Source organism: Ursus americanus, chromosome 32 (assembly GCF_024610735.1).
Source record: "Ursus americanus isolate L20-20 chromosome 32, mUrsAme1.1.p, whole genome shotgun sequence".
In the NCBI taxonomy this organism is placed as follows: domain Eukaryota; kingdom Metazoa; phylum Chordata; class Mammalia; order Carnivora; family Ursidae; genus Ursus; species Ursus americanus.
Window position 1 is genome coordinate 29,614,248 of NC_142158.1, and position 14,625 is coordinate 29,628,872.

Here is a 14,625-nt window from a genome sequence, read left to right on the forward strand (position 1 = left end):
CTGCGTGAGACCCTGGGGATACCCCTCTGAATACAACACATCAAATCCTCTGGCCTTCAATGGAGAGCACTGCACAGGAAACAAGCATACCGCTGTTATTGATGATCGTTAAGTAGAAAAGTTAGTTATATAGTATGTTAGAAATTGCAAGTGTTGGGGCGCCTGGGTGGCTCAGTCGTTAAGCGTCTGCCTTTGGCTCAGGGCCTGATCCCAGCGTTTCTTCCTCTCCCACTCCCCCTGCTTGTGTTCCCTCTCTAGCTGGCTGTCTCTCTGTCAAATAAATAAATAAAATCTTAAAAAAAAAATGCAAGGTTTATGGGGGGGGAGCGTGGTAAAGTAGATGAATGATTGCAAGGGCAAACATGCAGTTTTACATAGCGTGGACAGTAATATCGAACAGAGACCTGAAGGCAGTGACAGGGTGAGCCCTGAGAATATTTTAGGGAAGAGCAGGTCAAGCAGAGGGAATGGCAAGTGCAAAGGCCCTGAGGTGAGCGCTTGCCTGGCAGGTGTGCCTGGCCCTGAGGTGAGCGCTTGCCTCCATCAAGGAGGCTGGTGTGGCTGAAAGAGAGCAGCAGGGAGGTGATGAGGTTGGCAGTGGGGCAAAATACAAGGCCTTGTGGGCCTTCGTGAGGACTTCCTTTCTACTCTGTGAGATGGGAACCCCCGGGAGCTTTTGAGCAGAGGTGGGACCTGCCTTATGTTTTAGGTGGAAAGAGATTTAATACCAGGAATTAGGTGCTTATAAAACCGTTGGAAGAACTGGAGGAGCCGGCTCTAGGCTGGACCTCCTGGAACAACACAAACGAAATGCCCCCCTCTGCTCTGATTGGGGTCTGGGTGGCGGGGGGGGGGGCAGGAATCAGGAGGCCCCACCCGAGTAGTTGAGCTGTGATCCAGGGATAGGAGTCCCCTCTGCCCCCATAGAGCTGGTAACTGGACATCGTATGTGTTACAGAACAGCCCGAGTCTGCACAAGCCCACACAGCAGTATCTCCCTCTCCTTGCTTCCTCCAAATTTCACTCTTCCTTTGGTGGGACCTAATTCACATCCAAAACCGTGTGGGGAATGGGAATGGGGGGTGCATTTCAGCAGGTACTGCACTGTTGAAAGTATATTGCCATGTACTTGTCTGCCCTCCCCCCCAAAGTACGCCGCTTGAAGACAGGGAACGTAGCTACCTAGTTCAAGGCCACATCCTTGGTGCCTGGAGGGATCCATCTGGCTGGGCTGGGAGAAGGCAGCAAGCCCACCCAGCCTGGGAATAGAAAGCAGCTGTTTCATCTCCCTGAGCCTCAGTTTTAACACCTATATAATGGGGGCAACAACATTACTGACCTGTTGACGGATCTGAGGACACATATGCATTTAGTATGTGCTCATAAACTCCTTTTCCTTGGGGTTTTCTGAGGCTGGAGAGGAGCGGGGCTTTCCTGGGTTTCAGCCCTGAAGAGGAAAGCTGACAAAGTCCATGGTGTCCTGCAGCCATGCAGCGTGGGTAGCTGGTTCAGGGCACGGGGGTGCCTGCCTCCTGGACCTTCCAATTCATTGGAGAGGTTTTCCCTCGAAAGTTGGAAGCAGAAGAGGCTCTCCTCCCATTCTAGGCCTGCCAGGCCTCCTGGCAGCAGCGCTTGTGGTCAGCAGGGCCTGGAGACCTGATCCTGCCAGATGACCAGATGTACTAGTAGCTGGGTGACTCTCCGGGAGAGTGGTCAAGCACTGTGCACCAGGGTGACCCTATATTTGACTTGCACCGGTCCATCCTGGTTGATATGGCCCTGGGTCAATCCCGGTTAGGACGGGCCAGGCCAAGTTTATGCACACCGTCTCCTCATGACTACCGCTAAGTACCCCCTTTCACCCGTAAGTGTCCTGCTTGCCTGTAATAGCTGGGCGTACCTATGCTATGATCCAAGAATTCCTTCCCTAGGCATGTACTTAGCAGAAATTCGCACGTCTAATCACCAAGACATATTCTGGAACATTCGCAGCGGTACTATTTGTAATAACCCCAAACCAGAGTGCATCCAAATGCCCTTCAAAAGAACAGATACATAAACTGTGGCCCATTCACACCACATAACTATGCAGCAAGGAGAAGGAACATTCTGCAGCCACATGCCACTACATGGATAAAACTCAGACATAATGTTGAGCAAAGGAAACGAACCCAGGAGTATGTCACCTCTGATTCCATCCATACAATGCGTGTAAAAGGGGAAAGTACAGGAGGCTCTTAGAAGTGGGGATGGTAGTACCTAAGGGGGGCTGGAGAGGGTTTCTTGATGTGGGTGCTGCGACACAAGAGCGGTCCCTCTATGAAGATGCACTGAGGAGGTGCCAGGGGGGCTCAGTCGGTTGAGCGTCTGCCTTTGGCTTAGGTCATGATCTCAGGGTCCTGGGATCCTGGGACTTGGCTCTCTGCTCACCCGGGATTCTGCTTCTCCCTCTCCCCCTCCCTCTGTGATCTCTCTTGCTCTCACTCTCTCTCAAATAAATGAAGTCTTAAAAAAAAAAAAGAAAAGAAAAGAAAATGCATTGAGCTGACACAGGATTGTGCATTTTCTGCATGTGCAGTTTTCATCAGTAAAATGTTTACTTTAAAGAGTATCCTGGGGGCGCCTGGGTGGGCGTTAAGCGGCTGCCTTTGGCTTAGGTCATGATCCCAGGGTTCTGGGATCGAGCCCCATGTCAGTCTCCCTAGTGGCGAGTCAGCTTGTCCTTCTCCCTCTCTCTCTGCCTCTTCCCCCACTTGTGCTCTCTCTTTCAAATAAACAAAGATTTTTAAAAAATCTTTATTAAAAAAAAAAGTATCCTGGTTTGGGCAATAGGCTAAACTCTTCTTGATCTTTTTCTTCGCCCCTGCTCCCATCTACTTTTCACGTTGGGCTGGACACAGAACATCATCAGGCCTCATCCCTGGGACTTCCAGAAAACGTCGACTAATGCAAACATCACATGGAACCATTCACAGTGGTCTTTCCCTCGACTCTTCTAAGAGCTGTGGCTGACTCAGAAGACGTAAATTGAGAAGTAAATATGCTAACTGGAGAGATGTATGGAGACATGAATCCCTAGGGAGGGCTAAGGGACACCCCCAACCTACTACAACCTCTGCATTTCCAAGCTTCGACTGGGAGATTGTCAGGCTCCCACCGCACCGCTTAGCAAGGCGGGGGAAGAACTAGCATACGTCAGGAAGAACTGCCAACAGCTCAGGTGAAAATGAGCTTAACCTTCAGCTGTCCTGAAATATAAAGTTGTTCGGAGCTCCCCATTCCCTGGACATTCCTGTTGGGTTCCTCAAGTTCACTGAGTTGTCCTTGTGGAAAGTGCATAACCCCACTCTGACAGTAAGAAAATGTTTCCTCTGGGGAAGACCAGTTCTGACATGACCAATTTCCCCTGGGACTCCTCAGCCTTGACCAACCAGGTGATGCCCCGGGCCTAGAATAGCTCTTTCTTCCTGCATGCTCCCCATAACTCCCCACTTATCCAAATGCCATCAAGGCCAGCTCGAGGCCTGCTCCAGCCCATCTCCTCCAGCAGACTGACTTCCCCAGCTATCCTGCGTTCCCAGCCTCTCTCCCTCTGTAGCACCTCCTGAGTCTCTGTTTAAGGGCCTGACCCCCTAATCTTAAGTTTCAAGAGCACATGGAACTTTACTTGGTTCACTGCTTGTACCCCAAGGCTTTGGACCAATTCTTGGTACACAGTAGGCCCTCACTAAATATTGAATGAATGAACAGATGAATGCACTTTGCCTCATGGCATCTCCTGGATTGCTCCTCAGCTTTCTCTGCTGTGTTCCTGGTTCTGATTCCTCTAAATATGAAATTTGCTGGAGCAAGGACTACATCTTATTTATCTTTTCCTCCCTACCTCTCACCCCGCTGCTTAATACATAACGAAGGAGGAAAGAAAGGAAAGGAAGGGCATTCAGGCCATCTCGAATCCAGAAAGCATGGGTCAGTGGGTAGTTAGCTGGATTACAAGGATGGAGGTAATCCTGAAGAGAGGCAAGCTACCATATTTGCCCACGAATTTATTTATACCTGCCTCCTTTCAGTGAGGGTTTGAGGTGGCTTACAAAAATACACGTAGTACGAGGTAAAAAAATAAGTCGGTGAGAAAAATCAGGACGAGGGGAAAAATAAAGAGTAGGAAAAATAAGATCAAGTCGGCATGTTAGAAGTGGGCCAAAAAGTTGGCCAAGTTTTCCCACAGCCCCTGGAGGCAGAAGTCCCTCTCCCTTCCCCACCTCCCTCAGGGAAGGCCGCATGACACAAGCCACACGCGGCAGGCGGAGCGGCCCCAGGTAAGCTGCGTCCCGGGAAGGGGCCTAGCAGGACCCTTCCCACGTCTCCCGGGCCGTCAGCCCCAGAGCTCGGGCCTGGCAGCCCCGGCGGCCTTGCAGAGGGCCGTGTCTAGGGGCGCGCGGTCCTGCGAGGGCTACCCCCCGGCCTGACATGGGGGCCCGGCTTGCTGGCGGGGAACCGTGACCTGAGGGGAGCAGGGCAAGAACTGAAGGCTCGTTCTTCCACTCAACGTTGCAAAGGTTCTCGAGCTAACTCAAGGCCTCCAGCCAACTCAACTCGCGGCCTACTAAGCGCGCGCTCGGCACGCAGGGCACAAAGATGGAGGGAGCAGCGCGCCTTCCACCCCGCCCCACCCCCACCCACCGGCTCCAGACAAAGGGGCAGGCCGCCCCTCCCCCAGCTTCTCCCTGGCGTTCCCCTCCACCCTCCTCTCCCCTCCGGCCGCCCTTCGGTGACTTCCTTTCCCCTCCAGGGGCAGCCTGGGCACTTCGCAGGAACTGCGTTTCACCTGGGCGCGGGGCGGGGAGCCAGCGCGCCGAGGGCGGCCTCCCGGCCCACCCCGAGCCCCGGCCCGGGCCGGCCCCAGGCCCGCGCCCTCCGCTTTGAACCCGCTCCGAGGGCCCCCAGCGCCTTCCCGCCCAGGCGCCCCCGCCCCCACCCGGCCGAGCACGTGCTGCCCCCGGCCCGGAGCGCCAGCCCGCCGCCCCGGGTGGGGGCTGGGCCCACTCCCGGCTCTCTCCCCACCCCCACCGGAAACATTCCTGAAACATTCCTGAAAGTAGGAGGCCCGGCCCCTCCGGTTCCCCACCCCGCCTCCACTCCGGGCTCAGGGTTTTCCAGGCGTCCCCCTCCATCGCCGGCTCGCCCCCTGAGGAGGGGGCTGGGCCGGGGCCTCGGCCGACCGGGGAGGAAGAAGGGGAGCAAAGAAAAACATGAGTCACAGCCGTGTGTCACTGGGCCGCATTGCTTTTCCCTGCATCACGGGAGGTGTGGAAGGCCGCCTCAGAGACCAGGGGCGGGGAGGTGCGCCCGAGAAGGCCCCGGGCCCGGCCTGCAGGGCGCGCCGCTCTAGACTGCGCCCTTTCTTCTCCCACCGCCCTCCCCGCCATCTTTCCACTTTGGCTTCCTTCTCATTCGTGCAACAAGTCTTTGTTGCGCCAGGCGCCGGGCGGGTCACGCGTGGCGGGTATGGCTTGCGTAGACCCAGTCCCTGCCCTCAAAGTGCTTCCAGGCGACCACTGGCTCACGCTTTCTTATTTTTCTTAAAAGTCACAGCGGAGAGGGCCAGGGCACAAAGTGGGAAGGCGTATCTCCGAAACACCATCCAGGTCACCTATAGGAATGAATCCACCCTCAGGTTTACCTGCAAGCGAGCCAATCGCTTGTTTCGCTTGGAGGCTGCACCTTGATTACGGCTTACTCGCGGCCATTAATAAGCGAAAACTCTGGATTTCACAAGTTTCACGTTTGAATTTCACAAGACTTGTATTTCACCAGTCAGCCACACGCAGGTTGGCACTGAAATGCACATGCTGACACCTGTCCGCCCAGGGGAAATCTACGAGCCGCGTATCTGGGCGCAGGGGGCGGCGGGTAGGCCGCGGAATTCTCACAGGCTCGTTTCTCTCCACCCCCTCCCGCCCGCGCGGACCCCGCAGGCACGAACGCCCGCCCACAGCCAACGCGCCCCGCGGGCGTCAGGCCCACACGCCCGGAAGGCCCCTAGAGGTGACTCTCCCAGGGACCCCTATTCCAGGCTGTAAGGACGTCCTCCCCCCAGCGAAAACCTCGGTGATCCCCCTCTGTGCACCTTCCCATGTCTCCCGGCCCGGGACAGTGGGGAGTGGGCCGTCGCCTCGGGTTCCCAGCTCAGGCCTCCCGCGCGCCCGCCCCCAGGCACCCGGCACCGCACGCCCCTCCCCGTAGTCAGCACCCACCCGCGCGGCGGCGGCGGCTGGCGGGCGGCCGCCCTTTTAAATCCCCGGGCTCATTTGCATGGCCCCGCCCCCCACAGTGACACGGCTGGCGCGGGCGGGCCCGTCCCCCCTGCCCCTGGGTCGCTCTTTTTAAGCTCCCCTGAGCCGGGGCTGCGCTCCTCTAATTGGGACTCCGAGCCCGGGCTATTTCTGGCGCTGGCGCGGCTCCAAGAAGGCGTGAGTTCGCGGCCCCTCCGGTGGCTTCTTTTTTTTTTATATCTATCATTTAATTAAATTATTTATTTATTGAGGCCGCGCACGGGCCGTGCCTAGCTTCCTGCCCCTCGCCATCCTTCGGGGGAGGGTGAATATTTTTGTCCCCCCGCCTGGATGTGACAGATAAATACCCCGCGGGGGCCTGGGCGGCGAGCACGCGGCGGCGGCGGTCTCTGAGCGCCTCTGCTCTCTCTCCCGGTTTCAGATCCGCATTTGCTACCAGCGGCGGCGGCGGCGGAGCCAGGCCGGTCCTCAGCGCCCAGCACCGTCGCTCCCGGCAGCCCGGAGCGCGCACCGCAGGCCGGCGGCCGAGCTCGCGGTGAGTCGTCCCCGGGGCCCGCGGCGGCGGCGGCGGAGGGGGGCGCCCGCGCCCCCGCCTGCACGCCGCCCCTCCTGCAAGCCGCCCAGGGCTGCAGCGCGCGCCTCCGGCTTTATTCCCAGGCCGGGGCTGCGCGAGCCGCCGGCGGGGGAGGGCCGCGCGGCGCGGGGGCGGGCGGCGGGGCCCGGCGGCGCGGGGAGGGCGCCCGCACCCCTTCCCCCGCGCCGCGGGCGCCCTGCGGGGGGCGGGGACCCGGGAAAGGCGCGCGGTGGGGGAGGGGGCGCGCGGCTGCGGCGAGCGCGAGTTGTGCACCCGGCGGAGCCCGGTGCACCTCGCGCGGCCGCGGCTCCCGCCGGAGCCCGAGCCGGAGCCGGGGCCCGGGCTGTGGGGGGCGGGGAGAGAAGCAGGCTGCGGCGCAGCAGGCGAGTGGGGGGCCGGGCGCCCCCCGCAGCTTGGGGAAGTTCTAGAAGTGAGGGGGATGGGCAGGAACCCCACAATTCGGCCCTGTTCCCGCTCGGCCTTTCTCCGGGTGCCCCCCTACGCAGATGAGGCCGAATCGCGGGCCTGGGTTTGGGGCTTCACCCCGACCCCACCTCTGGCCCGGCCCGCGCCTCTTCAGCCCCCAGGGCCGGGCCTGCCCTCCGCCCCCACAAACAGGTTTCTCTGCTTTGCAGGGCTCTGTTGGAACTAGTCCCTTTGACTCCCCGTTTCAATTTTTTTTTTTTCTGGGGCTTTATTTTGCGGGGAGGGCGCGGAGGGAGGTGGCTTTCTTCCTCTACCCCGCGCCCGCGCGCGCCAGGTTTCCTGCCCCAAGGCGGGCTTGGGTGCCCCCTCTGGCAGGAAGTGGGGCCGGGTGCACCCGCGTGGCGGTGCATGCGGTCGGGGTGCACCAGTTTCCCGCGCCTGCAAGAGCAGCCCGTGCCCCTCCCCCCGCGCGCTCTGTCCCCTAGTCCCGCCGGCCGACCTGCAACGGCCCGGCACGGACACTTGCAGAGTCACCCTGGGGCCGGGTCTGGAGCAGGGGGCGACAGGCACTTAACCAGTCTCCCGGCGGTTAAGGAAAGTGGCGGGCTAGAGGGGTCGCCAGTCACCTACTCTATCCTGCTCGCCAACTTGCTGTGTGACCTTGGGCAACTCATCAGGCCTCTCTGGGCTACTTTTTCCGAAAACAAGGGAGCCCCATGATGGTTTCCTAGAGTCGTTCTCGTGGATTCCCTAAGCATTTGTGGAAAATACACACTGTATGCATGATGTTTGGAGGGGACAAGCGTGAGGCCCAGAAGGGCTTACTACAAACTGAAGGATTCGGGTTGGGCCCTAAACATGGCTTCGCCTAGCCAGGCCTCTGATATTCAGAAACAGGTGGAAGAGACAAGCATTTGTTGGTCTCACCAGAGAGGGCCTCAGGCCTTCATTCAGTTCCTGGAGGCCTGGATGAGGGGGGGCAGTTGGAGACTGGATTAAAGGGTTCCCAGTAGTAAGAGATGGGGGGGAGCTCCAGATGATGCAAGAAGTTTCCCGGAGACCCACCAGGATTCCCAGGCTTGCTGGGCCCAGGCTTTCTGGGATTAGGGGCTAGCTTGGCCCAACTGGAACCCCCTCTGTGAGGGGGCCTTCAGCAGACCTCATATGAGGTCAGCACTCATTTAGGCTGATTAATTTTGATGTTTAGTTTGAAGGGGAACCTGTGGTGTAATATAAGATTCTAATCACTGCCTGTAATTACAGAGCAGGCCAAGCCACTAATGACGGAGCAGGATAAATCACCAGCCACCTTGTTTAAAAGGGTCTTCAAGTCTGAAATATTATAAAATAGAATAATTACCAGACAAAGTCTCGCCGTCTGGAGAATCTTGATGCTTGAGGCTGGGGGCCTCAAGCCCTCCAAAAGTCACAAGTTTGCAAAAAAACTTTTTTCCCTCTCACTGAGTTAAAATTGGAAGTTGTCTGAAAATCTGAAAAGGGGAAAGAAAAGTCATTTTCGAATGTTCTAGTTCTCATTTTGATTGGGGTGAGGACTTCCCGTTGTGGATATATTTTCACTATGATCTGGTTTGATCCTTGGCGTCAGTGTGGAAAGGTAGTTGAGGTAGCCGTCTTATCCTTACCCCCATTTCACAGACTGAAAGTCTTTTAGAAGGGAAGCCGCTTGGGCCCACCCTTTGCCCACAGCAACCAGGGACTGGTTACCAGGGGGGTATAGAGCCATGGGTCTCTGGTTTCGTGGCTCTGCAGCTGGGAAGACAGGGGGCTCATACTGAGTGGGAGGAGGACCCTCACTGTCTTTTTTTAAGCTTCTGGAAGAGGCTCCCAAATGCGGGGTGCCAGGTTCTCCTTGCATCGGGTGGTTTAGGTAAACTCAAAATTAGCAGGGCTGATTAAACCCAAAACGGCCTCTGAGAAGAGGGAAGATGCTAGAAAAGAACCAAGAAGCTTTGAGGACCAGCCCTGCCAGGTGGGGGAGGACAGCTAGCATCTGTTACAAGGGTCTCAGCAGAGAAATTCTTTCCCTCCTGAAGACACGCACCAAAGGGGAAGAGTTCACTGGACCCCAGGTGGTGGGTGGGGTGGGCGCAAGGGGAAAGGGGCGACTCACCGTTTAGCTTTGAGTTTCTTTTCTTCCTCCCTCCGCTGCAGTTTCAGCCATCTTCCCCCTTCCCAAAACTGTTCCCAGCCTTGAATCCCCAAGGTTCTACCCCGGGGAGAGCGCTGAGAGTAGAGCTGAGTGGCGGGGTGGGCAGCAGCCCTGGCAGGTGATTGGTGTGGAGTGTCCAGGTTGGGCCTGACGCTTGGACCATGGCGGGTAGGCAACACTTGGCCAGGTAGGCCAGGGACTGGTGCCCATGGCTGCCGGGAGTCCAGGGCTTATTCTCTCACTCACCTTTCCTCCCTTTTTGCCTATGAGCCGCTCAGGCTGGGTTTTCTCTTCAGGGAAAGGGCAGCTGGCTAGAGAGAGGGACCCCGGGCAGTGTGAGGACTCCCCCCCATCTATACGTTTGTCCAGGTGGCCTCACCCCCACATCTGAGCTGGCTGTGCCTCTTGGGCCTGGGCCCTGTGGGGGTGGCAAGACAACAAAGCACCCTTCTGAGCGGGAGATAAGGAGCCGATTAGGGCCAACGGCCCAGCCCCACCCTGCAGCAGCGTGCTGGGGCTGGGCAGACCCCGCTCCATCGCCCGATCCTCAGCAGGGCAGGAATCCCGGGTATCCCCGGGAGCAGGCAGGCTCCCACAGTGCCCTTTGAGGGTGGGAGTGGTGAAGGGGGTAGGAGGTGGCCGAAGCAAAGTGTTGTGTTTAAAACAACTTTTCCTGCTTCCCAGCATCCCAGCCATCGCTCCTCCACCTGCCCCAGAGAGAAGGGAAGATGAGCGAGTCGAGCTCGAAGTCCAGCCAGCCCTTGGCCTCCAAGCAGGAAAAGGACGGCACTGAGAAGCGGGGGCGGGGCAGGCCGCGCAAGCAGCCTCCGGTGAGTCCCGGGACGGCGCTGGTAGGGAGTCAGGTGGGTGTCCGAACCTTTGCCTCGGTTTACCCTTTTGGGTTAGGGAGGTGCCAGGTGTCTCAGCAAGTGAAAACTGGAGCAGAGAGTTGCAGAATTGTTGCTGTGTGTGTGTTTGTGCATGTGCGTGTTCCCCCAGCACATGCCGACGCTGGGCAGCTCCTGAGACCCCAGGAGCGAAGCGGGGGCTGAGAAGCCCTGAGCCTGTGCCAGACCATCCAGGCCAGAAGTGACCTCGTGGTCACACGGGCCAGGGCTCACACCCTGGTAAACTACGCACCCTGCACTTCCAGGCTGTCATGGACCAATGCCTTCGTAAAAACATAGTAAAGAGGAGTTGCGTATACGTACACGTTCCGGGTTTCTAATCCTTAGGCTCATTGCACGTACTACTCTGTCCATTAACCAGAAACATTTCTAAATACCTAACTGTCAGTTTCTGGACTTCCTCATCCCAGGCCCATAACAGAAAGCTCCTGGGCCAGCACCTGTCCGGGGGCCTTGCTTCGTGTGGCCCTGGGCCAGGCTCCGTTCCATCTCTGTAAAGGGAAACGGAAGCCCCGAGAACTTAAAAATGTGGGGAAGTTGGGGAGAAAGTGACCCTCAGGACCCTGGTCCTGCTCCCCGCTGAGGTCCCGTGGGGTTAGAAGGCTGGCCTGGCACTTTGGGGCACCCTAGGGAGCATGGCCAGTCAGGCTGTGGGGGCCACCTGTCATGCGGTGGGGATCTGGATCCTCTCAGAGGCGCAGCAGCTGGTGAGGCCTGGCTTGCTTCCCTTTCCCGGGGAAGAGGACAGGAGTTGAGGTTGACCCTTGCTCTTGGCACGATGGGCCTCGAGCTTCCCCATCTGTAGGATGGAGAGCACCGTCTGTACTGACTTCAGGGCGACATGAGCCATGAGGAGTCTGAGTGGGGGGCTTCGGCTGCCTCTTCAGAGCCCGAGGTGTGTGGAGGGAAGTCATTCTCTTAGTCTGGTTCCCTTGGCCTCCACCTCGTGCCTGTTAGCCGGGGTCCACAGGGGGGTGTCCGAGAGGGGGTGCAGGGTTACTGGACCATAGTTCTAAACAGCCTGTGGGCAGCCACCCTGAGATGGTAGCTGACAGGCCTTTACTGCCCAGCTTCTAGGCATTCTGCGGCAGCTTTTTATTCTGTCAGGCGTATTAAAATTTTAGCAGCAACCACGGCAGGGATCTCTGGGTTCCCAACATCTGGGCGTAATTCCTTCTCCAGGAGGCAGCCTGGAGGGAGTCTAGTTTGCAGGTAGAGGCTGGAGGCTCCCTCTAGTGGGGGGCGTCCTTTCCCCTCTTTGGCATCCCCCCACAGTGGGTAGGCAACTGTCTCGGCGCAGTTCTGGACACTTCCACACCCTTCATTTAGTCTCGTGATACCCTGTGAGGAAAGTCTTGTCACCATTTACAGTTGAAACCGAGGCGCAAGCATTCCATGTCTTGCCCAAGAGCTTAGAGCCCAGCGGTGGCAGAGCTGCCCCTGTGCCACCTTTCCCTTTTCTGGTTTCTTGTCATCTTGTTGTCACAGGGAAGCATGTGGGAGGGGCTTAGCAAAAGATGGTCGGAGTGAGAACTTGAATCACGAGGGCTCGCCTGCCATGGCTCCTGTGGATTTCTGGGTCGGGGTGCTGGCTTGCTGACTCAGTCTTGCTGGGGGGTGGGGGAGAGCTGTGTCTTTTGAAAGGGGTGGGACAGGTGGCATCTGTGTGTCCCTGATTATTCAATCTGTCTTTACAGAAGGAACCCAGCGAAGTGCCAACACCTAAGAGACCTCGGGGCCGACCAAAGGGGAGCAAAAACAAGGGTGCTGCCAAGACCCGGGTAAGGAGGGAGGAGGACGGCCCTTCTGCCCATGGCCACAGCTGTGGGGAGGTCTGGGAAGGGACCGGCTTGTCCCGATTCTGTCCCCTGCACCCTCTTTCCTGGCATGGGTGGCAGTGGGTCTTGGCTAATTGGGGAAGGCAGGGTGATGACGGAAGCCTCACTTCGGGGGCCTTGGTCCTGCCCAGGACAATGGGGAACTCAACTTAGAAGTCGTACAGCTTTCCTCCTCTGGAGAAAGGCGAGTCAGGGAAAGGGAAGGGGCGGCTGCACCAGTCCCTGCGCTGAGAATGTTCCATTCCGGGGTCCCCCTGGATCCCGAGGGGGTAGGGATAAGCAGGGAAGGCCACATTCACAGTGGTAGCAGCCTCTCAGAGAAGTTGTTTTGTTTTTTATTTTATTTTTTTCTGAGACACGACTCATATCCTCTGAGTCATGGGTGGAGGAGGGAGTAGGGGGCGTGTGTGTATATGGGGGGGGGTGCAGTGTGGCTGGCCAGTCATCACCAGCTGGACTCGGGTGGGCCTGCTGGGGTGAGAGGCCCAGGCTGCCCTGAGCAGAGGTAGGTAGGTCTGCCCCTCCCCATTGGGGCACTGGTCATTGGGTGAGGACTGTCCGGGGACCTTTTTGACCTCGTGGATCTCTTTTCTGCCCGTCTAGAAAACTACCACAACTCCAGGGAGGAAACCAAGGGGCAGACCCAAAAAACTGGTAGGTGAAGGGACGGTGGCAGTGTGGTTTGCTGGGGAGGGTGCTTAAGAATGGGTGATGCCCAGGCCTGTGTGCTCAGCGTGCAAGGGTGGCTCTTCCCCACCTGAGCCAGGAATAGCGCGACATCATCACCCTACCCGGGCCTAGAGAGGGAAAGGGATTTGCGTGTGGCCCAGGGTCCTGGCACCCAGCCCAGGGCTTTTTAAAGGGCCGTATCCATGAGAAGTAAAGGGTCCCAGATACAAACCAGACTCAACCCCTGCCCTGCCCTAGCGGGGGGTGGGGCTCCTTCTCTTTCCTCTGCTCCTAGAACAGACTCAACTTCTAGGGGGAACTCGGAAGCCATCTAGTCTCCTTCTCCCCCTGCCCCGTAGTAGAAATGAGGAACGAAGGCTCCTGAGCAGAGGGTGAGGTCTGTCCTCACCACGGTCTTGGGTAGGGACGAAGAAGCAGCGAAGGAGCTCAGCCCTGGGTGGGGTGGGTAGTGCTATGTGCGAGTTGTGAGGTGATCCCACACGCCGGCACCTCCTCACCGGGGACCCGTCGTCCATTTCTGAGCCCTCAGATAGCTGGTCATGGAGGAAGGTGGGCCGAGTCGGGAGGCTGCCTCCAGGGCCTCTGCTGAAGTTACGGCCACCCCAGCCTTGTTCCTCCTGGCCCTTTTCTGTCCCCCAACCTGCTCCCTGAACTCCCTGAGGCCTTCATTCCTCGAGCTGAGCCACTACCAGGGTGAGGAGGGGGGTTAGGGGGTGCTGGCTGGGCCCCAGGAGTGAGTAACAGGAAACAAGTTGTTTTGGAGTTTGTGCCTGGCACGGGGGCCGCAGGCCCGTGTGGTGTCCCGACATTCCCGGCCAGTGAGTGAGCCCCAGCGGCACACACTTCCCCTTCCTCCCCGCCCCGGCCTGGGGTCAGCCCGCGGCCTGGCTCCGCAGCCTCGCAGCTGCCCCTGCGGGCCAAGGCCACCTGGTTCCCCTGCACTGCACCCAGCAGGGGGGGCTCCTGCACCCTGCAGCCGCCCCTTCCCGTTTCCTCTTCCTTCCTGGCCACCTCTCCCTTCCCCTCCTACGGAAAGCGGGTTGCTTCCTCACTTGCCACTTGGAGCTCTGCCCCCACCCCTGCGCGCCCCCCACAGGTCCTGGGGCCAAGGGGGCCTGGCTGTGTGTGAGAGCAGCATGTGTATGGGGTTTTTTTCCCTCCCTTTAAATTCTTCCTTTTTTATGAATGAAACTGGGCCGTGGAGGTTGCTGAGTCACTCACACACTCAGCCCTGACTCATCCCCCTTCTGGAGAGCCAGGGAGCCCGGGGAGGGGTGGGGGCCATCGTGGCCTGTGCGCCCCCCCCACAGTGGGGGGAGGGCCGCAGACCTGGCACTGCTGCTGACCGGCCTGCCCCCCTCCCAGGAGAAGGAGGAAGAAGAGGGCATCTCGCAGGAGTCCTCCGAGGAGGAGCAGTGACCGCGCCGTGCCGCCTGCTCCCTTGCCGAGGAGCAGCTTCCTTCTGGGACTGGACAGCTCCGCTCCGCTCCCGCCGCCCCCCCCAGGCCCACGCATCACCGCCACCCACCTGCGCCCTCACCGCCACACTACACAGCACACCAGCCGCTGCGGGGCCCCAAGGCCCGAGTGGGGAGCAGTTTCCTTCGGTCTCGGTTTCCAGCGACCCCTCACCCACACGCACACTAGCCCTTCCAGACAAAGCCGACTTCCCGCCTCGCCGCACCCTGCCCCTGCTGCGTCCCCATGCTCTGTGGTGGGGACA

General features: G+C 58.7%; 1 protein-coding gene across 2 annotated transcripts; it reads left to right on the forward strand.

Annotated features, from left to right (window-relative positions):
* Positions 1-6,331: 6,331 nt before the first annotated feature.
* Positions 6,332-14,554, forward strand: HMGA1 (high mobility group AT-hook 1). 2 transcript variants are annotated; one of them, XM_045795485.2, is made up of 6 exons: positions 6,332-6,473; positions 6,718-6,831; positions 10,151-10,329; positions 12,072-12,155; positions 12,816-12,866; positions 14,268-14,554. In XM_045795485.2, the coding sequence occupies exons 3-6, from the start codon at positions 10,195-10,197 to the stop codon at positions 14,319-14,321; spliced, it is 324 nt and encodes a 107-aa protein (XP_045651441.1). In that variant the 5' UTR covers positions 6,332-6,473; positions 6,718-6,831; positions 10,151-10,194; the 3' UTR covers positions 14,322-14,554. The 2 variants fall into 2 exon arrangements, with proteins under 2 accessions (XP_045651441.1, XP_045651442.1); XM_045795486.2 differs by having other exon boundaries at positions 10,151-10,296.
* The last annotated feature ends 71 nt before the right edge of the window (positions 14,555-14,625 follow it).

Bases quoted from the DNA above. Each gene is read 5' to 3' on its own strand.
- HMGA1 (XM_045795485.2), top strand. From the start codon at position 10,195: ATGAGCGAGTCGAGCTCGAAGTCCAGCCAGCCCTTGGCCTCCAAGCAG. The intron at 10,330-12,071 runs GTGGGTGTCCGA...CTGTCTTTACAG, and splicing joins CGGCGCTGGTAGGGAGTCAG to AAGGAACCCAGCGAAGTGCC. The intron at 12,156-12,815 runs GTAAGGAGGGAG...CTGCCCGTCTAG, and splicing joins AGGGTGCTGCCAAGACCCGG to AAAACTACCACAACTCCAGG.